Source organism: Pongo pygmaeus, chromosome 9, assembly GCF_028885625.2.
Source record: "Pongo pygmaeus isolate AG05252 chromosome 9, NHGRI_mPonPyg2-v2.0_pri, whole genome shotgun sequence".
NCBI lineage: Eukaryota > Metazoa > Chordata > Mammalia > Primates > Hominidae > Pongo > Pongo pygmaeus.
Window position 1 is genome coordinate 106,462,224 of NC_072382.2, and position 24,441 is coordinate 106,486,664.

Genomic DNA, 24,441 nt, shown 5'->3' on the forward strand with positions numbered 1-24,441 from the left:
AATTTGCAATTGTAAAATATGGTACCAGCCCAAATGCTCATTAATCAACAAGTGAATAAAGAAAATGTGATATATATACACACCATGGAATACTCCTTAGCCATAAAAAAGGAATTAAATAATTACATTTGCAGCAACCTGGATGGAATTGGAGACCATTATTCTAAGTGAAGTAACTCAGGAATGGAAAACTAAATGTGGTATGTTCACAATCATAAGTAGGAACTAAGCTGTGAGGACACAAAGCTGTAAGAATGATACGTTGGTCGTTGGGGACTTAGGGGAAAGGGTGGGAGTGGGTTGAGGGATAAAAGACTACACGTTAGGTACAGTGTACACTGCTCGGGTGATGGGTGCACCATAAATCACCACAAAAGAACTTATTCATGTAACCAAGCACAATCTGTTCCCCAAAACTTATTGAAATAAACAAAAAATAAAATAAAATAAATGAATATTGAAATCAACGTCTAAAAGTCAGGTGAAAGTTAAATAGTATGTAGTATATATACCTGACAAATATTATAAACTTAGAAGTTATATTTAGGATAGTTTTATTACTAGTAGTAATGTTATAACAATATAATAAAAGGACACAAAATTGGATATACAAAATAAATAAGCTTTATAAAATAACTTGAGTTTTTATGAATAGTTTTAAAAAGGTTGATGATGATTATTTCTTCATTAATTCTTTTATGATTTTTAATACTTAATTTTTCTCCTATAAGCATGAATTACTTTATGACAAAATTAGAAAACAAGCACAATTTTATAATAAAAATTTATTAAACATTAATTTAGCAAAAATATGAGACTGATTTTAGCCTGGTATTTGAAAAGGTGGACAGCTGAGCAGTTTGGTATAAAAATATTCTTAATCAAAAATTGACCTTTTCTACTAGCAGATTCATAGACACCATAATGCCTTCATTTTCCTAGAGAAAGTAGAAGAAAAGAACATGAGTAATCTGGCTATTATCGGTAAGATGTAAATATAACTAATGTCTACTGTGAGAAATACTTTTACAAAAGGGCTACGGACCTGTCATCCCCAAATGGGAAGATCTGTACTAGGGTCTCATTGCCTCAGCATAGATTTAGCAGCTAGTCGGACATATGGTACAGGAAAGCCTCATCACAAAGATAGGAGAACATGACTCAGAAAAACTGACTTTTGGGTGAAGAGAGACAAACACTGGTTACACGTCACATTTCCAATGACTTTACTTTCTGCATACATCGGAATCCAATATTCCCCACTCGCTGAGTAGTTCCTTGAGAGAAATTAGACAAAAGGATTTTCTAGCTGACCACTATTGCGCTACCATTAGTTATACAACCATTGTACTATGACTGATGTCATATAAAACCAGGGTTTCACTGGGGGTCACTAAGAAAAGGCAAATAACACGAGCCTGTATAACTAGTGGGCAGCTGACATGCCATCATTATTCTCCATTCTATCCAGACTTTCTGAATAGACTGAGCAGGGAGCACCCAAATCCACTTCTAGAATATATTTACCTGAGTTGCTTCTTATGAGTTTTAATTCCCAGGAAAGAGATAGAAATATCGTGTCATGGATAGTCTTTCAATGGTGGGCAACTGCGTCAGTATACTTGGGTTCTCAAAAGAATGTTGAACCTAAAGTAGTAAAGAAAGCCTTTAGAGATGTTCTAAAAGGAAAACCTGACTCTTTCAGGAGTGAGAAACTTCATGGTGTGTACTAAGGCTGTAGCTAGGTAATGTAAACAGAAGATTTTTTAGCTTTTCCTTAGATATAACACATACACAAATGAATTGTTACTCTAAAAAGAATTCCCTGGGTGAGCAAAGCTATCAGAGTCAGGTTATTGGGAAAACCCACACTGGTTCTATGTAGCATTTTGGAAGACCCCATCTTTGAATAAACTTGGAGTACAGGAAGGATTGTCAAGATGAATTAAGAGCTTTGGGATTTCCTATAAAAATTCACAAATGGCTCTCCAAAGTTTTCTGGGGCATAACATTGAAAATAAAAGAAGAAAGACCCTACCTTTCGAAAAATTTCCTCTAGATGATGACTCCAAGAGTACTCTTTGAAGTAGTAGATAATTTGGGAAATGAAGACTGAGCCGTTTATTTCATGCCTCCAAGAAACATTATCTGCAAATAAAAGGCATCAAAATATTGGAGGATGTGATCTTTTATACATGTGGAAGACTCCTGGAGCCATAACTTTGGGGAAAAAAATCTGAGTTTGTTTCTTTGGAGAAGAGAGGGAAGCCAGTGCTAAATAAAGTTGGACCCCCAGCTTCCATACCAGGCCCAGAAAAAGCCATCATGGACCCTCCTCACTCATAAATCACCTTGATTTTCTAGTAGGCTAGACCGAAGTGATATCCTCTGGGTTTGCAAGTAGTGGAAAAGAGTGTCAGTCCTTTCAGCACTAACTACATAACAGAAAAATAATACAGCCTTGACATTCCTTGATTCTGGGAATGTCATCCTGACTTGTTTCATACTATATTTTTTTTTGCAGTTTTTGTTATGTCGTATAAAAATATTTTCAAGGACTGCTTTTGTTTACCATTTCAATATGATCAAGTTGCTCCTATAATTTAGAAAAAAAGGCAATACTTCTCTAACTACTACTTTATTTGCTGCCAGCTGCTGATTTCTCCTTACTTTTTAAAGTCAAATTTCTAATTTGGTCTATATTCACCATTCCATTTCCCATATCCTACTCACTCCTATCAGGCTTCTCCTTCCTATACCTAACACCAACTTTGCTAAATGGCTTTCCCCAAGGTCACCATGACCTCCAAGTTACTACATCTAATAGTCATTCATCAAGCTTCACCTTCACCTGATCTTTCATTCACATTAAAGTCTGACAATGCATACTCCTTGTGTGCTTTCTTATTCTCTGATTCTACTTTGTGAGTCAAATTTGCTGGTTCCTATTTCTGTAATATTGAACTCTAGGGTAATTTTAACCTCCATTTCAAGGTCTCTTCTCATGCGATTCTCAATTCTTAGATGATTTCATCCATTTTTAGGATATTAAATATTATCCTTAAGGCAGCATCTCTCAAAATTTTATCCTGAATGCAAATCTCTCCTCTGAAATATACAACTGTGCGGCTCTCTACTCTTCATTTCATCTTAAAATACGCCAAAGCACCTCAAAACTTCCTGCAAAACTTACATTTTAATTAATGCCCCACCATTTACTTGCATGCTAGAGTCATTTCTATCACACCTTCTTGTTCACCTGACATATATTCACCAAACTAATTGGATGGTTAGTCATATTATTTTTGTATACTAATTGTTTCTTAGATACAACAACTTATTACATCCCAAGACTATCAGTATCATCTATGGCTTGCAATACTGTGGTAGCATTTAACCTGTCCTCATATATCGACTCTTGCTGTACTGTAATTTATTCCACACTGAACCTCCAGAATGATCTTCAAAAACAAAAATCTTATCATTTAATTGCTTACAGCCTACTAGAATTTCCTATTACTATTAGTATGAAGGCCCATATAAGGCCTCAGGTGTTTCAGTGCCTGCCTCACTCTCCAGCCTCTCCACTAGCATCTCTCCTGACGCTGTGTTCCAGCCACCCAGCCCCCTCTCCTAAGCTCCTTTTTTGTCTGTAAGTTCTCCATAGGCACTGCCTTCCCTGACTAAAAAGTTCCGCTCTTACCCTTGATTTGTTAACTCCTTCATTTCTCAAATGTGAACACGTATTTTTTAAGGCTTTTACCAGAGTCGACAATTATTATTTATTCTTCTTATATTGTAACTGTGTTTTTCCCACAGTTAGTGCCTGCCTTTCTGACTGTAAACTCCATGAAGTTCAGTAACCATACCTGCTTTAATTGTGCGTGGTATGTCCTGCACCAAACCCAGGCCTAGCACACAATTACATGTAAAAGAAAGAAGGAAAGAAGGAAGGAAGGAAGGAAGGAAAAGAGGGAAAGAGAGAGAGAAAGAGAAAGAAAAAGAGAGAAAGAGAAAGAAAGAGAAAGAGAAAGAAAAAAAGAGAGAGAGGGAAGGAGGGAGGGAGCGAGAGAGGGAGGGAGGGAGGAAGGAAAGAAGGAAGGAAGGAAGGAAGAAAGGAAGGAAGGAAGGAAGGAGAAAGAAACAATTTTGCATATTATATTGTATTTCCCTAACTAAATTAAGTATACTTTCAAAATTTGTACCAGGCCTTATATACCTCTTTAACTTCCTTCAACAGCTGTAAGTGTAGAACTTATTATTCAAATAAAATCTTATTAAAACTCGAATACATTACATGAATAGAAGGGAAGCTACTCTACTTATTTATTCCCCAGGCTGGACTCAGAGTGTCCTCTAGTCCCTCAGTGCTCACATGCAGCCACAAGCAACAGCCCTAATCACAACAAAGCTTTTAAGAAAGGCAGAAAGTCAGGCCCCACCCCAGACCTACTGAATAAGAAATCTACTGAATAAGCAAACTACTGAATAAGAAATCAAGTGATTTCTATGTTCATTAAAATCTGAAATCCTGAAATCCCTAAGTTAGAGCATTTAGAACTGTGAACTGTGCAAAGGAGGTATTTAAAAATTGTTCCTGTTATCCAAATCATTGATAGAATAATATTGTGGATGATTGTTAAAGAGATGTTCTACAATTCTGACCATGAGCGGTCAAGAATATTCTCTATTTTTCCATTGTATTATGACTTTCCTGCCAAAGGACTGATTTTTTATTCAGTGACTTCATTATCCTAAATTAGTTAACATTTAGGCATTTAAATGTTAACTAGTTTCCTGAAACTAGATTAATAATAATAGGTCAAGAGTTACTGGGATGTGTGGAGCAAGTATAATGGTTTCAGTGGTTGGCTTCTTTAATTGCTGGGAAGTGGCTGTGGAGCTACACTGAAAAAATGATACCTTTCTGTGCCATTGCTACATTCTAAAAACAAAATCAAATAATGCCTCACTTTTTGTAGTTAGATTATTCCAAGTCTTGACGCTCACCAAAGTCCTTCCAAAGTCCTGTTAACTTTGAACGTTTCTTCCCAAATCAAGATTTATAGCTTTCTAATTATGAAAGTCTCAGCATTTTAAATCTTTTCTCCACCTAAAATATCCTAGTAATTAGAGAAGAAATGCTCTTATCAGTGATAAGACATGATCATAGCCAAGCCTACTATCTAGAAACCTACTAAGAAATTTAGAAATTCTTCTCTCTGAAATCACTTACGTGGTGTGGAAGATTTGAAAGCAATGAAGTCCTTTTCCACATGAACCTTTGTAACAGCATCATTACAGATGTTACCTTGCAAGAGCCGACCATGTGTATCTGCACTGGCTTTTCCACTGTCAGTGGTGAACCAAACAATCCCAGCACCATCTGAGAGAGGATTATGTCTTATGAAAGATGAGATATTTATAAATACACACACATACACACAGACATACACATATGCACACACATATGCATATGCACACACATACACATACACACACATACACACGCACATACACATATGCATACACATACACAATACTGTCTCTTTTACCATAATACCTTTACTTTAGTACATTTTATCATGGCATTGCTTAAAAATGCAAGTACCTTACTACTAGAAATACTGCCTGACTTACCGGGAACAAAACAGAGCCCACTTGAGTTTAGAACAACCATGTTGACAACATAGTCCCAGATGATTGGGATGTTTCTAATTATGCTACTTATAGTTTCTTTAAAAAATGGTAGGGACTTAATACAATTTCGAAGTGCACTGGACCTAGGAGTAGTACTGAAATGTTGTTTCTCTTGCCCATCCCTAGGAAAATGAACACCAGGCTAATTTTTAAAAGTGCACAGCCACTCCCTGGGGTCTCAAAATCAAGATTTACAGCTTTCTAATTGGAGACTCACTGCCTCGGCAGGCTTGCATGATGATGACCTTGGGTTTGTCTTTCAGACTCCGGCAGTTACGGTTGTTGAAAATTTCGAAGATAGTGTCATCGTGAAGAACATCTGGCTCTTGATCCCAGTGCTTAGTCCCACAGATTCCATTCAGGATGCCATGTGACATAAACACCAGGAATGTGCTGTCTGAGGTCTGGTGCTCTGGGCGAGCAGCAAACTGCCTTAGTGCTGTTTCCATTTCCTGAAAGAGACCCTTGAGTCACTATCGAGGAAGTCTCCATATGTATGTAGTTTGTACTCAAATAATAGGTAGGGTTCACAAAAAGGAGCCAGTACTAAGGAATCAGATGGTTTAGACTGAATAGGATTATAAGATAAACAGTGTTCTGACATAAAACTAGAAAATTTAGCTGTATAGAATATTAAAGCTAGTAGGGTTTTTATGTAGTGTCTTGCCCAGTGGTTTTTAGTAAAACCTTAGGTTTCAGAAGATGCTGGGAGATGGAATAAAATGAAGGCCAAGTGAGGTGACAAGACACCAATAGGACCATTTTGCTATAATCTGTTTAACAATGGAATTCTTGTAAGTTTTTATTTTAAAAGATAAAACTGACAAATATTAAAAATATGAAATTCATTCACTTTGGAGCAGCAGAAAGGTAGTTTAAAAAGGCCTAAGGTCATGCAAAACAGAGCTAGAATCACAACTTTTTCATTATATATTTGCGTGTGTGTGATTTGTTCCCCCTATACCTGCCTTTACATTTAGACTTTTGCTATTGACATTATAAAAATCTCACAAGCTAATTCTGTAGGAATCAGACATTTCAGGGTGCAGAGCTTTTGTCTTACCCAGACCATCAAGTAGTAGATGTCTCCCAGATTGTCAACATCAGAAAGACCTAATATTTTTACTAAAACTCTGCTACATAGAATTTTTCTAGATACACACACACACACATATGTACATGCTATAAGATTGTGCATTAGAGAAAAATGAAATCCAGGGGATCCTATTCTGGAGAAAATATAATTCCTATAATATCACACATCTTGCTCTTTCAGCTGCCAATTAAGAGGTTGAAAACTGTCTAAAGGGGGGAAAAAAAAGCTTGTTCTTCTCTCTGGACCCATTACCTGAGCTGTGAGATTCTCTTTTATAACCACTGAGTATCCAAGGTTTTCAAGTAGATCTTGCATCCCCAAAAGGTCAAGTTCAGAACCATTTCGATTATGAAGATAGTTGAATTCTTTGTTGCAGATGATGAGGGCCAGGCGTGTTCGGCCCTCTTTCTCCATCACTGGATATATCTGCAATTAATACACACAGAATGACTTTCCCCAGGACTTTTCTCTTTTGCCTGCAAAGTTCATACACAACAGGCCAATATAAATATAGAGTAAGTGACACAAAGTTTCTGCATGAAAATATACCCTCGTGAGGAAAGAGGCAGAAAACCAGACTGAAAGCATGTACGCGGTGTAAGTGTTCACTGTATGAAGTTGGCTTAAGTTAGACGGTGGAGAGGAGTTTAGACTGTGTCCCAAAATGAGATGGAAGAAACAGAGAATGTAATGTGAAGACCAATTGATTAGATCATTTCCTGATCTTAAGGCCTTTGTGACTAGAGTTAAAGCATTCCAGTAAGTCCCCAGTGTCTTGTCTGAATGAGTAATCTTGTGTCTCCGTATTTCAAAGCATATCACCTCATCTGCCCTTTTCGTCTTTAGTTCATGGAAGTGAGCATGAGGGCAAAGCTTTAACTTGCCACTGGGTTGTGCACCCTGGATTTCCAGAAGAGCTGAAAGAGAGAAAAAAGTTGTGTAGCTCAGTAAGCAGTAATGTCTGCTGCCTTGCAACACTGCAGATCTTTTTGCTAGGCTCTCATTCCTCAAAACTGCTTGCTGCCAGTCCATGAAAAAGTTTCATAAAATGAGAAAATTCCTTCATGTTTAAAATGCCTAAAGCAAAAATATTGAGTACATCCCTATTTTCCTTCTGCTTCTTACTGACCTGGTTATCAATTTCTGTGTTTTTGTTAGTGCTCATGGCATGGACTAATCTTTCAGACCCAACACGTTAGCATCATATAAACACAGAAACTAAGATTTGGAAGGAAGTGTAATGTTTATCTAGCCTAGTGGAATCACTACTCAGATATTTGAATGTCACTTGAAATATCCCTTCTTTATTATTACCATTCTCTGAGACATCTCCCCTTTCATGGAACTCAAAACATTCCAAGGCATTCTTGAACAGTTATGTATATTACAAACTGTGTACCTTCTAGGTATTGATAGGTATTTCCCACCTCAGAATCATACAGAAAACATATAATTCATTTCCCTGTAAAAGCCCATGAATTCTTCCATGACCAATGTGTCTTTCCGTTTTCATTCTTACATGAAAATACCCTCAACATAAACAACTATTGCACTGTACTTTAATTGTGTTTACTGTACTATAACCTTAATTAGGATAGATAAGATGGTCTTCTATCTTTGTATTTCAAGTATATAGAATTGTATCTGGAAAAATTGCTAGTTTATAAATTCTGTTAGTGAATAATTATCCTCAAATTCTTGAAAACAGCTACAAGGTTTCCCCTGGTTCTTTGTTCCCTTAGGGCAACAAACCTATCGCTTATCATAGTTTTGCATAAGAAATATTTCCCCTTTTAACCACCAAATCCATCAATTTGCCTACATCTCTGCTCATCTCTTCTACTTTCTCTTTTACTACATAAAAAATGTGTCCTTCCTCCTATCTAAGGTCACTGCCTCTACCTGAGCTCTGAATTCCATCCCCTGCCGCCCACCAGGGTTTTTCTCAGGTATTTATTCAGCCTCAGGTTCTATGTCATCAATCTCTTCCTCTATTCCTACAGACTTATTCCCACTGACATCAGCTTGCCTTAATATCTATAAACGTTTTTTTTTTCTTTTTAAAAAAAGCCTTCCTGTCTCCTTGCCAGCTATTGTCCCATTTCTCTAATTTACTTCTCTACACAATGCCTTAAAAGCATTTTTTTTTTTGCTATTTCAAATTTTCATCTCATTTTTTTGTATGCAATCCAATCTGACTGTTATCCTCAATCCTTAAATAAAATACTTGTTGTCAAAACTACCACTGATCATTTGTTGATTTCTTAGCATGGCATGGTTGAACGTACACTCTTTCTTGGAAAACATTCTCTAGGCTTCTGTAATGCTGCATTTTCCAGCCATTCTTCCTAAATCTGTCTGTCTTCGTTGTTGGTTCTTCCTCTCCCACAATGTCTCCAAAAGTTGTGTTTTCCTATGCTAGAAACTCTGTTATTCTCTATCAATGCTCTTTCCCAGGTGGGGTCTTCCAGTCTCAATCTCTTAAATACTATCTACATGCTGATGAATCTCCAGATTTTTCACAGTCCAGATTTCTCTGTGAGCCCATCCATTTGCCTATTCAACGTCTGCCATTGGAGGTAACACATGTTCCAAACTAAACATTCAAAACAAGACTCCTGATATTGTGCAATCTTTCAAAACTGTGTCTCCTGCACATTTGTTTTCTCTGACTCAGTAAATGGCACCATTCACCCCAGTTGCCAAGCCAAAAACCTAGTTATTATTAATTCTTTCCTTCCTTTCACATCCTATATCCAATCCATTAGTCAGTTTCCATTGATTCTGCTGCCAAAACTAGGTCTCAAATTTAACAACTTTTCATCAACTCTATTGCCATAAAGTCAGTCTAAAAGCTATTGTTTTTCTAACTGAAATATTTAAACCGCTTTTAACTGGCCTTTTTGATGCGACACTTATCCTATCAATCCTTGTTTAACAACTTCTAAGGTAGTGTAAATGAAGGCAAGTTGCATCATTTATCATTTTTCTGCTGTAGACATTAGGTCATGTCCTTGCAGTTGCAGTTTACTTGGCTCAATTACTATGCAATGATTTCAACATGGGCAGGGAGATTAAAGGGAGAATTGAGAGTACAGAGCGAAGTAAATGAAAGGAAGGAGAAAAAGAACAGAGGAAAAAAAGAGAAGAGGGAAAAACAGAGGAACAAGAAAAAGAATGTCAATGGAAAGAAAATGAAACAGATGGTAAGAAGCGGAAATGAAAGAGATGGAGAAAGAAAAGTGGGAGATTAACGGCTCTCTTTCACCTTGAGGGTTATTATTAAAAAAAAGAAACCGCAGTTGGAACCACCTTATTTACATTTTGGTAAAAGGGAGTACTAAATTCTTACACAGAGAGGTCAATTTATTGTATTTTATATTGCTTTTGCTTTTTAATGTTAACGTATTTTATGTAAACTAAGATAAAACTTAGCTCACGTGAAAATATTCTTTAATACTTATATAAGTTTAAGCACGTGTTTTAGCAATGGATGTTAACTGTAGTAGATGGCTAGGAAGAGCAGAGGCTATGCAACACTCCTGAGATTTGTAAGGATCATTAACTACTAATAAACAGTTGTCCAAAACAAACAAACAAACAAAAAAACAATATCCTGCAATGTTTTCTTTTGCAAATAAAATCCCAGGCATGACTCCTTAATAGCTCCACTTATACTCCCCCAAATTTCCTACTCTGCAGTCGGATTGGCTGTGACCCTCTTACACAGCAAGAGTATTACTGTCTCACGGTCCTTGCTCTTGTTTCCCCTTCCTAGAGAACACTTTTGTTTCAGAGATTGGCACAACTCCTTCCCCACAGTTCAAGTATGTACTGAAATGCCACCTCTGGGGCGAGGTCATGGCTAAACACCTTGGCTCACTGGTCTTCCCTTGACCATCCCTGTCTGACCCACACACGTGCATACACACAAACACACACACACACACACACATACACACACACACACCACTTCTATGACCTAATCCTCTTTTATTTTATGCATTCTCTGAAATCACACCATTTATTATTTATATGTCTATTATATACCTACTTCCCTACATTGTAAACTCCATGAGAGCAGGAGCTTTGTCTATCTTAGTTACTGCTATACACACAGTACTAGACAGCATACAGTATGTTTTCAATTAATATATACTGAATAGATAAAACCATGATAAAGGTTACAAAGTTTTTATTTCTTTTTAAGTTTGTTCAGAACTTTTGAAAATATGGCACTCGGAAGACAATACTATTATTTATGCTCATCCTGTCATTCTAGACACTACAATTCTTTAATGTAGCTCTATAATGTAGCTCTACAATGTAGCTCTATAGTTGTAGCTCTATAATGTAGCTCTATAAGTTTCCTTGGTCACTACATAGAATGTGACTCATATGCAGTTTTTACTGTTTTGTACGTGCTTTTCTTAACCACTTCCTTATTCTGTTTTGTGCAGTTAGTAGTTTCTTATATATCTGTAGTTTTACACATTTTTTAAAGATGTTATGAATTCCATTTAAAAATATGAGTGTCAGAAATGTGAGGATATTTACACCAAAGCACATAGTCAGTGGTAGTGGTGGGCTCAGCATATACAGTGTTCTTAGCTTTTATTCCAGTTCTCTTTGCACTACCCCATAAGACCTTTAAAAAGTCTGCCTTATCTCAAATAATGTCAATACATGTCCATGGATAGATATTACCTGTCAGTGCTAGAGCTGATGCTTGGACCAACACAGCATTCTGCTCAGTTTCTTCATTTTCACTTTCAGTTCTGGGTTTTGAGGAGAATTGAAGAGCAGGGATATAAGTGCTAATCTTGCTTTGAGATACGTTGCTACAACAGGAGGTGAGAGATAACCCATGTTGTCTGAACCTCAATGCAGTGGTGTTTCCTCTGTAACACAGAGCTCATTCTAAGGCTATCTTACCCCCAAACAATGCCTGAGGGTTCCCATGAGCCACTTTTTTGGTGGCAATTTACCTGTTGGAGAAACAGCCATTGACTGGGCTGATGCAGCTTTTTCTTCATCTCTGATTTTTTCATTTTCTTCTTCAGATTCTGCAATAGAATGAAGAAAAGGTTTAGGATCAGTGCACTACTCTGAAAGCCATTTCCAAGGATTAAAATGACTGAAAACACAGGTTTCCCAGGGCTTTACTGGGATACCTTTTCACAATAGACTAAGAGTTTTCCTTTGGAATCTGGCATTTGGAGGCAGTTACCTGTGGAAGAGGAAGATGATGCAGAGCTTTCTTCAGATTCCGTGTCCTCACTCTTAAGTTGATATTCTGAAACAATATAAAACGCAGATTTGTTTGCAGAACTAAGTTTCAAGAACCTACACACTTCACAGTCTTTCCCTTTCACTAATGAGTAGATGACTATGCTAGCATGGGGCTACTCTATGAAGTATGAAGATTTGGCCCATTCTCTAAGCATCAAGTTTGTTCTAGAGGAATCTAGCCTTCAGCCAAGTGTAAAGGGAGGCCGAGTTTCTATAAAACAAAGGGGAGCTTGTTATCTGTCTTCTTATAGAATTCAAGGAATAATCAAAATCTTTAATCAAAGTTTTTATGCAACAGCATTGTTCATTCTGAGGAAAGAAAGTACATCTATGTATAAAAATTATCTACAACAAAAATAATTCCAGATGCATGTCCAAGAACTGGGAATATACTCATTTATATATTACAGTCTGGAGTAGAAATCAGCAAACCACAGCCTGTGGGTCAGCTTCAGCCCAACACCCAGTTTTATAAATAAAGTTGTACTGGGACACACATCAACACACCCATCACGTACTTATGGTCTACTGCCGTTTGTGAGCTGCAGTAGATGATTTGAGTCATGACAGAGTCCACATTGTCCAGAAAGATTAAAATATTCATTATCTTTCAAAGCAAAAGTGCAACAACCCATGCCCCACAGAGAAAGAAACATTTATACCCCCACTAACCCATGAATTCCCTATTCCTTCCTTAAATAGAAATCTAGATTTCCAGACATTTCTTCCTGGGGCAAAGCCACAGCTAAGCAAAAGATAATGGATATTCCCTATTGTACATTCTGTATCTGGGAATGACACTAAAGTCCACACTGTGAAATCAGAGTAGCCCAGAATAGTTAAAGGCTATCACTGAATTTAACGTATCCAACACCATTAGTTTATTTAACAAATATTTACTGAGCACCTATTATGTGTCAGGTATCATTTCCATGCATTTAGGAAATGATACATGAACAAAACAGACAAAGATCCCCAACATGGCGTGGCTTACATTTCACCAGAGGGAGACATAATAATATAATGAACCAGTAAATTGAAGGGAGTGACAAGGGTGAGTATTGTTAAAGAAAAAAATAAACAGCAGTGTAAAAGTAATTGGGGTTAATCATAGTATTTTGTGGCATTAAATAAGATAGACAGGAGGCCAGGCCTGGTGACTCATGCCTGTAATGCCAGCACTTTGGGAGGCTGAGACAGGAGGATCACCTGAGATCAGGAGTTCGAGACCAGTCTGGCCACCATGGTGAAACCCCATCTCAACTAAAAACAAAACAAAACAAAACCAATTAGCCAGGCGTGGTGGAGGGTGCCTGTAAACTCAGCTATTCAGGGGGATGAGGCAGGAGAGCTGCTTGAACCAGGGAGGTGGAGATTGCAGTGAGTCAAGATCGTGCCACTGCACTCCAGCCTAGGTGACAGAGTGAGACTCTGTCTCAAAAAAAAAAAAAGATAGGTGAAGAAGGTCCTAAGATGGGGATAGTTTATTCTCCACTTGGAGAAGGGAAAAATAAAGAAGACAAAAACTGAATAAGAATAGTAGAGAAAGAATGAGTTACTAGCTCTTAGCCCCACAATACTCACCTAAACTCAGCTGTTTTGGGGGATTCAATAGGCGGTCCTTAAGTATTTTGCCTGCCATTTGAGCTTTCTCAGTGATATTATCAACTAGGTTTTCAGCGTTGTTCACCAGGAAGTTCACACCTTTTCCTAGACTGCGTAACTCTTCGGTATTTAACACATTATTTTCCATCAAGTCATCAAAAATGCCATCTAGAACGTTCCTGGCCAGCAACTTCACCATGTTGACTGGATCATCTTTGGATGGCTGCTTATCTGTGAGAATGACAGAATTTTAGACAGAACTTTAGATCCCCATTCTAGGGTAGTGGCTCCCAAATTGTAACATGCATAAGAATCACCTAGACAGCTTAGTAAGGAGAGCTTCCTGCATCCTAGTCCAAACAAATTTTATTTGATAGGTGAGAATTGGCCCATGAATTTTCATTTCTAACAATTTCTCAGGTGATGCCAAAGCCTCTGGTGCAAGGACCACACGTGGAGAAACTCCTATCTTCTTCAACTCTCTCCATTTTCATAGATGGTGAAAGATTCAGAGAAGCAAAGTGAATTCACTAAGGAAGTTAGTGACAGCTGACTCAGTTTAGTCTTTGCGTTTCCTATGATCTCTTCATTTTCTTTCACTTTTATCAATAACTAGTTTGAAAAGACATTACATTCAATATGTGTAGCATAAATTCATTCATCTATAAAATAACACCTTTTTTGTTTCCTTTATCAAGGCTGGCAGGGAAGCTCGGTATGCCCAGATTGAAAGCACATATTGTAGCTGACCCATTTGCTGCTGTAACTGAAATGTCACACAGAGAGCAGAAATGTGGAGGAAATGCAAGTTACCCTGTTCAACCGCCTGGCTTCTTACCCTCACCATAACAGAACACTTATAAAATGGGTGAGAATTTCAGGTCAGTATGAGTTAAAAGAAGAGTCTAAAATCAAAGGAAAAGTTTAAGAACAGAGATCCAGATGTTTCTACATTTTTCTTTCATTTGAGAAGTCGTAACATATTAACTAAGACACTTGGTTGACATTTTTAGTGCTGTGACCAAGTTCACATATCTCCCGCCACACCTAGAGCAAAATAATTAGGTCTTGGGAGAACCCTCTCCACTCGGCCTTCTTCTTTCCCTTGAACTACAGTTTTCTCAAAGTACAGCCATAAACAACAGAAAAACAAGCCACTCACCAGCCATGGCTGCTCCTGCTCCCTGGAAAGGAAAAAGCTACGAAAGTGAAAGCAATTTCAACAGACTTGTACTGCTCTCAGTGGACCAGTTTGTTGATACTGCCCTAAATGGAGAACTGCAAGTCCTCAAATTCTCTTTTTCTTTGCCAACAATTAGACTCCTGATTCATATGTATATAACTGCTTTCTTTTGGAAAACAGAAAGCGGAAGGTGTTTTTTTTCTATTTGATGTAACAAAGTGATCAGAATCAAAGCATGCACACTCACACGAGAACACGTCTCTGCATTCTGTTTTTTCTCACTTATTTTTAACACTGTTAATAAATCAAATTAAACCTCAGTTTGTCTCTCTGCCACCATCAGCCTCTAAATGGTCAGGAATCTTTACTTCATTGATACTTACTCAACCCCGGAAGTGTGATTTTGGAAGGTAAGAGAAAGAGACTGACTGAGGACTGCCAAATGGTGATACTCCCTTTACTGTTTGAAAAACTCACACAAGTTATCTCTTTTCTTCTCTTTCCAGATCCACTCATTTTTAAATTGGGATGTTGTTTATTCATGAGATTAAAGTATTTTTGTTTGATAAATGAACAAGAGACTCACTTATTTTTGAAGTAGATATATGTGTGCCATTAAAATCAAACACTAGAAAAGTTTATAAAATGGAAAAAGATCATCTAGGTTCCTTAATTCACATGACAATGTAACCACAATTATTTGTGTAGCTTGCATCTTTGTGTGTATTTTTTTCTATAATTTTATAAAACAATACGACACTGATTTTATTCATGCCTCTAATCATTGACCTCCTAGCATTTTTGGCCTTTACTTTAATTGTGAACTGGCCTTATGACTTGGTTTTGGCCAACATGATGCAGCAGAGCGATCTGATAGAGTTTTCAGCCTGAGTTTTACAAATCCTTGTGCCCTTCTCCCTCTTGAACACCTGAAGCTAAATGAGGATGAGCCTGGGCTAGATTGCTAGCTGATTGGTGACACCATGTGTAGAAGAGCCCAGTCATCCCAACCAAGGCCATCCTAGACCAGCCTCCAGTCAGGTGTTTTCCCAGCCTATGAGATATCCCAGCCTTATCAGCAGAGATGCCTATCCTACACACAGATAATCTCAGACACAATGCCAGCAGTGACGAAAAGAAATATTCAGCTGACTGGCCAGCTTGTAACAATAATAAATGCTTCTTGTGTGAAGCCACTGTATTTTGGGTTGTTTTGATACTCAACAACAGATAACTTACAGACATGTAATTATCTACAGATTTTTTTTTATAGTGGCAGTATCTTACAACTATATTATTGATAATTTGCTTTATTTAACTTCACAATGTGTGACAAACATTTTTAAAAATCAACACATGAAACACTATCTGATTTTTATAGCGGTACAGTAATTAAAATATGGATAGATAATAATTTTAAAATGTTTTATCAAGTTAATAGCATTTGCAAGGAAGCTTATCCAGTAGTAGAGAAAGGGCTGCAATAAAAATCAGATTTTTATGATTTTTATCTTCAGTCCCACAAACTAGGTGTAATTTCCTTAAGTTATTTGCTTTTATTTGGTGGCAATCTTTGGAACACCTAATAATGCCTGTTTTATCTATTTCATGATCTATAGACTGCAAACAATGCTATTCACTGTCTCATATGAAAAATGAAATGTAGCTCATTCACACTGCCAAATCTCTTTCCTGTTCTACCTAATATTGATGATAGTGTGATTTTCAATTATTTCCTTGATTCAATTTGAAATAATAAATAATACACTTAACTCTCATTTCTTCATCAATTTTGCATAGTAGCTTAATTCTCCTCTGTGTAAGTGGAGCAGAGTTTCCCAGGTGCAATTTACTCCATCTTTTCTCACCTCCAATTACACCATTTTTTCCTAATTTCCTATTGTGGTAAAAATACATACCACAAAATTGACCATCTTAACATTTTTACATGTAGTGTTTGGTGATACTAAATACATTCATAATGTCATAACAGTCACCCCTATCTACCTCCAGAATTCCTCTTTATCTTATAAAGCTGAAACTCTATATCATTAAATAATAACTTCCCATTTCCTCCTCCCCAGTGCCCCTGACCATCACCATTCTACCTTCTATGTCTATGAATTTGATACCCCAGTTATCTCATGTAAGTGAAATCATACAGTGTTGGTTTTTCTGTTGCTGCCTTATTTCACATAGCCTAATGTTCTCAAGGTTCATTCATATTGTAACAAATGTTAGAGTTTCCTTTTTAAGGCTAAAATTCCATTATGAGTGTATACAACATTTTGCTTATCCATTTATCATTTATTGGTTAGTTGGGTGGCTTTCACATTTTAGACTTTGTGAACAATGCTGTTATGATTGTGGGTGTATGAATATATCTTTGAGACCCTGCTTTCAATTATTCTAGGTATGTACCCATAGAAGGAAATTCTGGATCATATGGAAACTCTACTTCTAATTTGTGCAGGACTGTTAATGCAGTTTTCCACAGTAGCTGTACCAATTGAAATTCTCACCAACAGATCACAGGGTTCTAATTATTCTACATCCCTGCCAACACTTGTTATTTTCTGTTTGTTTGTTTGTTTTGATGGGAATCATTCTAATGGGTATGAGACGCTATGGCACTATAGTTTTCAGCAACATCTTCTTTCATCCTATTGTTGGGGCTAAGTCACAGTCAGTTTTCTTCATCAGATATTATGTGAGCCATAAAGACAAAAAATCCAGTTAGCTTCTTCCACTTCATTTAGACTCACCCACCATTTTCAGTGAAATTATATTCTCTATTAGAAAACGAAAAAGACACAGTTCATTTGTCTTCACTTTTATTGAAACACAAAATGTTAAACGTGCAAGATGCACTAGTAAAGGGGCTCCTTGAAGTTGATAAAGGACGGCTGGGCTGCTTGTGGTTTCCTGCTGGGGAGAGAAAGAACAGAAGGTCAAGATGGTTACCCCTTGATGCCTTTATCCCATCCCTCATCATGATTCTTCTTCCATCCTCTTCCATGTGTTTCTGACACTTCTCTTGACTTCCATCTGTGACCTCTTAGTCTATTCATGAAAATGTGGTCTTTGTAAAGTCTAAGTAAAATTATGTCATTTCACTTTTCTAAAGCACTAGAAACACTTCCTGTCTCACTCAGATAGTAATTTTTAAAGGTTTACCATGTGATAATCAATAACCACGAGATCTGGCCTTACACTGCTTCTCCTAATATGTCTCTGCCATTTTCCCCACTCATGTTCTCTTTTGGTCACACTTTCTCATGGCAGTTCTTTAAACATATTTAGTGCATTTCTACCTCAGGGCATTTGCACTGCTATATTCTGTGCTGGGACACTTTTCCTGCATAAGAACCACAAGGTTCACTTTCCAACCCTGTCCATTCTTTGTTCTCATTTCATTATTTCAAGGCAGGCTTTCCTGAGTGAAATATCTATAGGAGTACAGCATCCATCATTCTGTGTTTTCCTTTGTCTTCCTTTATGTTTCCTCTTAGCTTTTTTTTTTTTTTTTTTTTTTTGTATGTGTGTGTTCTGGCTTGTGATATATTTACCTGTTTATGTATTCAGAGTCTGTTTCTACTCACTAGTATATAAACTTTCTGGGTGTAAGGAATCTATTTGCTTTGTTAACTGGCATATTCCAAGCATCTAGAAATGAACCTGGTGCATGGTTAATGTTGCAAATATTAGTCAAACAAACAACATCCAAATATAGCCCCATTGGATGGATTAGGCACTGAAAGCTGTTATGCTAAAATGATGCAATATTGTAACTGGAGTGTAGTGTCAGAAACCAAGAGTAAAAGATTATGTGGCAAATATTGGAAGTATTGAGATAACCTTTACACAGTTGAGTATAGAGTATAATTTTAATTATGTATCTGAGATGGAGATTGATAATAGGCTTAAAATATAGCATTAAATGAAGCTGTTATGAGTGAAGAAAGTAAACGTTTGATCCAGACTGTATGTACCAAATCTATAACATTTTTACCAAAAGAGTAAAAATAAAAGTTTACCTGTTAATAAGCTTGAAGGAACTTCTGGAGAGTGATTGAGGGTCTGAAAAGAGCCTGTGAGTTTTTTGTGATTGGCATTGTGAGAACATTCTGAGAACGCGAGGCTGGAACAACACAAACTCTACAGTGTAGGATACATTTTGTAATGTAGCTGAATGTCAGTAATGTGGTATTTGCTGTGATATCCTCACTCAGAAAATCAAAGTAGTGCTTTCTCCAGAGTTAGTGCCTCTGTTTATTCTTTTTTGTTCAGAGTTTGATGCAATGTTTGGTAACTCAATATGTGTTTGTGTCTGTATGTGTTTGTGTGTGTGTGCACGTGCACACAAAAGAAAAGGAGAAAAAAAGAGAAAGAGTATGAGAGGTAAATGAATATAAATAATAATGGATGTAAGAGCACGTTTCTATTTCAGTAAATGCTACCTTGGGGTTTTTATTATCTCATTCGACCTCGGTTTTCCTTACGTCCTTGATTGATTGATTTCCTGATTAATTGTACGGTTGGGGGAACCCAAATGCAAAAAAATCGAATAAAAAATAGCAGATAATCACCAGACTATGTCAACAAGTACACTCATTTGGCTGTCCAAGTACTCAGCTGTCATTGATCATCGGACCTCACCTCCAATATCATGCTGTCACTTTTTTCATGCACCACCAGCAACTCTCAATACTTAATCATTTTCAATTGCCAGGAAAGAGGCAGAAATATCTTGTCATGGACACTCGTTCTAGGGTGGGCATTTGGACTGTTGCCTCCGGACTTTCAAATGCTTGCTGTATCTGAAAAAGAAAGTAGGCTATAGATGAGATACGACTCTTTTCAAGACTCAGAAAGCATCTTGAACCAAGAACCAGGGAAGTCCTGGAATGAACAGAGCTTGCAGGTTTCGTAGGACCAAGCTCACGGGTATTCTATCTTCTCAACATTGTACACTGCCTCTTAGAATTCACACTCCATGTCAGACTGTACCCTTTACATCAGGATAAACACCTCATGTCTAATCCAAAGCCTTTCAACATTCATTTCCTCTGTTTTCCATTTCTGACCTACAGATCAGACAATCAGTTATCCCTTGGAAATGGTTCATGAGGGCAGGATAGGGAATGACTCTGTACTTTCAACTCCCACCAAGGCTGATTCCTCCACTGAATGAGAATTAAGTCTCAGTATCTTGTCTTTAAGACTTGAACGCTGAACAACTTTCACATCTCCACCAAATAGTTGACCTTGTAGTCTTTTGGACTAATTGATGAGATTCTACTTACTCTAAATCCAGAGTGTTTCGCTCTTTTTTCTAAGAATACGCTTGAAAGTGCAATGTCTAATTCCTAATTATCCTAAAAGATTTAACTTCCTAGGTCTTTAGCCACAGAAACTCTGTCTCAATTTATGCTTCAATCTTCTCATACTCTTCTTCTTTTATTTTCTTTTTTATTTTTTGACACAGTGTCTCATTCTGTCTCCCCGGCTGGTGAGCAGTGGCATGATCTCCACTCACTGCCACCTCGGCTTTCTGGGCTTAAGCAATCCTCCGACCTCAGATCCCAAGTAGCTGGGATTACAAGCGCCCACCATCACACTAGGCTAATTTTTGTATTTTATGTACAGACGGAGTATTGCCATGTTGCCCAGGCTGGCCTCTCATTCTTGGACTCAAGCAACTGGCCCACCTTGGCCTCCCAAAGTGCTGGGATTACAGGTATGAGCTGCGGCGCCAGTCCTGGATGGCTTTCTTCTTTAAACGCCAGAGGTGTATTCTTCTTTTCCCACAGGAATCGTACTGTTCTCTACAGTTTTTACTTTATAAACAATCACACGATTCTGTGTTAATACCAATTATGATTTCTCTTTTAAAAAATAGAATGTATTTAGATTAAATAGAATAGATTTTCTCTTTATTCACTTATGCATCTATTTATTCAACTATTATTAATTATTATTTACTGTATGCCAGTTTTGCTGGGGTGCCGAGCAAATCCCCATAATCCTGAAGTTTGCATGTTAGAAAGTAAATATGAGTAAAAAAAACAACCAGACAAATACATAAGCTATTAATATATGCTGAGTGGGGGCAGGTAAGAGTTATGGAGAAGAATAACGTAAGAAGGAGTGGGAATAAGGAATGTCCCACGTTGGGCAAGGAGGAGCAAGCCTTTCCTGCTGCAATTTTCCATTGAAAAAGTGACTTTTTTCTTCCCTCTCACATGCCTTTATGGATCGTATCACAGTCTGTAAACACGTATTTGTTCAGTAACCCACATTATCAGTATCTATACCTCCCACAAAAATGTGAGTCCTAGATAGGCTGACATTATGCATGCCTCGTGAACCCCACTGTCACCAGGATAGACCCAATGACCTAGCAGACCACCCACTTTTATTCATTTAATAAATAATAAAAAGTATTTCAAAATATTTTTCATTCTCTGAAACTTAAGAACTCATAGCCTAAAACATAAAGCTTATGTTTGACATTATTTTGTTTTACTTTGATCTCCTGCTGAGATATATTGGAACTGCTTTTTCCTAAACCATATTTTAAACACTTGAATGACAGAAACTAGGTATCTCTCTACTTTCACTTGCCTGACAAAGATTGTCAGAGTGAAGTGAAAGGTGAATCACGACAAATTCTTCTTGAACAAATGGATGAATGACTAGGAATGAAAGAAAGGCTTACCTTCTGAAATACTTCCTCTAGGTGATAGTGCCAGGAATATCACTGGAAGCATGTGATGAGTTGTGTGATGTCTCTCCTGGACACATCATCTATGATGATACAGATGGGTATGCCTTGGGCTATGACGTTCACTATGTTTTTGTTTATATTTTTGTTTTGCGGATGTTTTTAAAAAGAAAAGCATAGCTTGGGAATTATCTTTACAGATTTGGAAGACAAGTTTATAACCTGACATTTACCCACTTTCCACAGAATGTCAACAGAAAACCTAGCAAAAGGTGATCAAAAAGTGCAGTTTATAAGCATTGCAAGAGATTGCATAGTAATTGAATTTTGTTTCTTGGTACTGAATTTCTACTACAAATCTCACTTTCATTCTTTTATGTTTTACAGGGGCTTGAGAAATAAGAGGAATCATTCCACTTTACAGAGGAAGGAATAGAAGCTCAGAAAGATGAAGGAACTTCCCCATGTTCACACAGTGAGTAAGCAACAAAAAATTGCCACTAGGCTCCAAAGCTGTTGGCAAATTATGCCACGCTGCCTTTCACCATATAATAAACAAAATAGATGAATACATGCAAATCTTCAGTTACAGAAGATGGAAAAAGTGATAAAAATCTACAGGATGGTGCCAAAATTAACCAATACTGTATTGTAAACTTAAAATTTGCTGAGAGGGTAGATTTTATGTTAAGTGTTCTTTTCACTCACACTCATGGAATAATAATAAGAAACAGAAATGGAAGGATGTTTTGGAGAAGAGAGAGATGTTTATGGCATAGATTGTGGTGACGGTTTCAGGAGTGCATACTTATCTCCAACTTATTAAGTTGTGTACATTATATATGTCAATCACACCTCAGTAAACTGGTTTTAAAAAATAAGACTTAAAAATATACAAATTAAAAACAGTTAAATGTATACTCCTTAAGATATGTACCTAGAAGTTAAATACTAACCAGTGTTCACTGAGATTAGACCTAATCAGCCCCACCCTGTCATCTTCCACTTGTTTTAAAGGGTATCCACAGTTCTAGTAGGGCATGTAATGGCACTGCTTTTTGTGGAATCAGATGGGAAAAATGGAGAAGACTTGAAGTTGATCATTTGAGAAGGGGAAGCCATTCCTGGAATCCATGAAAACACTATACAAAATGTTAAATGGGTTTAATAAAAAACGGAATCCATCATTTATGTTTAAATGGTGATTGGTGAATGGGATTTCTTGTGTTATGTTGCTTTAATATTTGGTATGCCTTTGACTGTAAAGTGTAACACTTATAATAAAAGTACAATTTTTAAAATACATGTGTGGGGGGGAGGAATCTGTTCTCACAGCACACGTAAGATCGTGTAAAATATGTGGAAATGGGAGATTTTCTCCCACTCTGCGGGAGAAATCTATACCTTTGACAAAGGACTAATATCCAGAATCTATGAGAAATTCAAACAAATTAGCAAGAAAGAAAGAAAGAAACAATCCTATCAAAAGTGGGCTAAGGATATGAATAAACACTTCTTAAAAGAAGATATACAAATGGCCAACAAACATATGAAAAAGTGCTCAACCTCAATAATTATCAGGGAAATGCAAATCAAATGCAATACCACCTTACTCCTGCAAGAATGCCCATAATCAAAAAATTTTAAAAAAAAATAGATGTTGGTGTGGATGTGGTGAAAAGTGAACACTTTTACACTGTTTGTGGGAAAGTTAACTAGTACAACTACTATGGAAAACAGTGTGGAGATTTCTTAAAGGACTAAATGTAGATTTACTGCTTGATCCAGCAGTCTCACTCCTTGGTATCTACCCAGAGGAAAAGAAGTCATTATAAAAATGATACTCGCACATGCATGTTTATAGCAGCACAATTTGCAATTGCAAAACTGTGATAACAGCCCAAATGCTTATCAATAAATGAATGGATAAAGAAAATGTGATATGCATACACACCATGGAATGCTACTGTAAAAAGGAATGAAATAATAGCATTTGCAGCAACTTGGATGGAATTGGAGACCATTATTCTAAGTGAAGCAACTCAGGAATGGAAAACTAAATGTCGTATGTTCTCACTCATAAGTGGGTGCTAAGCTATGAGGACACAGAGCCATAAGAATGATACAATGGACTTTGGAGACTATGGGGAAAAGGTGGGAGTGGGTTGAGGTATAAAAGACTACACATTAGGGACAGTGTACACTGCTCGAGTGATGAGTTCACCAAAACCTCATAAATCACCACAAAAGAACTTTTTCATGTAACCAAACACCACCTGTTCCCCATAAACCTAATGAAATAAAAAATAAAATAAAATATAAGAATATTGAAATCAACATCTAAAAGTCAGGTGAAAGTTAAATATATATTTACCTGATGAATTTATAAAATTGAAATTTATATTTAGGGCATTTTTATTACTAGTAGTAATGTTATAACAATATAATAAAAAGGACACAAAATTGGATATACAAAATAAATAAGCTATATAAAATAACTTATGTTTTTATGAATAGTTTTAAAAAGGTTGACAATGATTATTTCTTCATTAATTTTTTTCTTGTTTATGCTTTTTAATACTTAATTTTTTCACCTATAAGCATGACTTATTTTATGGCAAAATGAGAAAACAAGCACAATTTTATAATAAAAATTTGTTAAGCATTAATTTAGCAACAATATGAAATTGATTTTAGCCTGGTATTTGCAAAAGGTGTACAGCTGAGAAGTTTGGTATAAAAATATTCTTAATCCAAAATTGATACTTTCAAATAGCAGATTCATAGACACCATGATGCCTTAATTTTCCTAGAGAAAGTAGAGAGAAAAGAACATCA

At 36.8% G+C, this 24,441-nt stretch overlaps 1 protein-coding gene across 6 annotated transcripts in view; it reads right to left on the minus strand.

Moving 5' to 3' along the window:
• The window catches only part of LOC129007261 (caspase-12), an 86,041-nt gene extending 70,799 nt beyond the window's left edge, over window positions 1–15,242 (minus strand). Inside the window, exons 1-12 of one of the 6 annotated variants that reach the window (XR_008492272.2) lie at window positions 14,856–15,032; window positions 13,673–13,924; window positions 12,027–12,092; window positions 11,785–11,862; window positions 7,619–7,713; window positions 7,049–7,222; window positions 5,918–6,152; window positions 5,237–5,386; window positions 2,039–2,148; window positions 1,528–1,647; window positions 1,046–1,174; window positions 771–938 (exon numbers count right to left, since the gene is read on the minus strand). Coding sequence is in view for 4 of the 6 variants with exons in the window: in XM_054437873.2 (XP_054293848.1) it covers window positions 1,549–1,647; window positions 2,039–2,148; window positions 5,237–5,386; window positions 5,918–6,152; window positions 7,049–7,222; window positions 7,619–7,713; window positions 11,785–11,862; window positions 12,027–12,092; window positions 13,673–13,924; window positions 14,856–14,862 (1,266 nt within the window). In the remaining 2 variants the exon portion in view is untranslated. Of the gene's footprint in view, window positions 1–770; window positions 1,278–1,527; window positions 1,648–2,038; window positions 2,149–4,973; window positions 5,124–5,236; window positions 5,387–5,917; window positions 6,153–7,048; window positions 7,223–7,618; window positions 7,714–11,784; window positions 11,863–12,026; window positions 12,093–13,672; window positions 13,925–14,855 lie in introns of those variants that run through there. The other 5 variants (XR_010127628.1, XM_054437872.2, XM_054437874.2 and 2 more) reach the window with 5 other exon arrangements.
• Window positions 15,243–24,441: the final 9,199 nt, after the last annotated feature.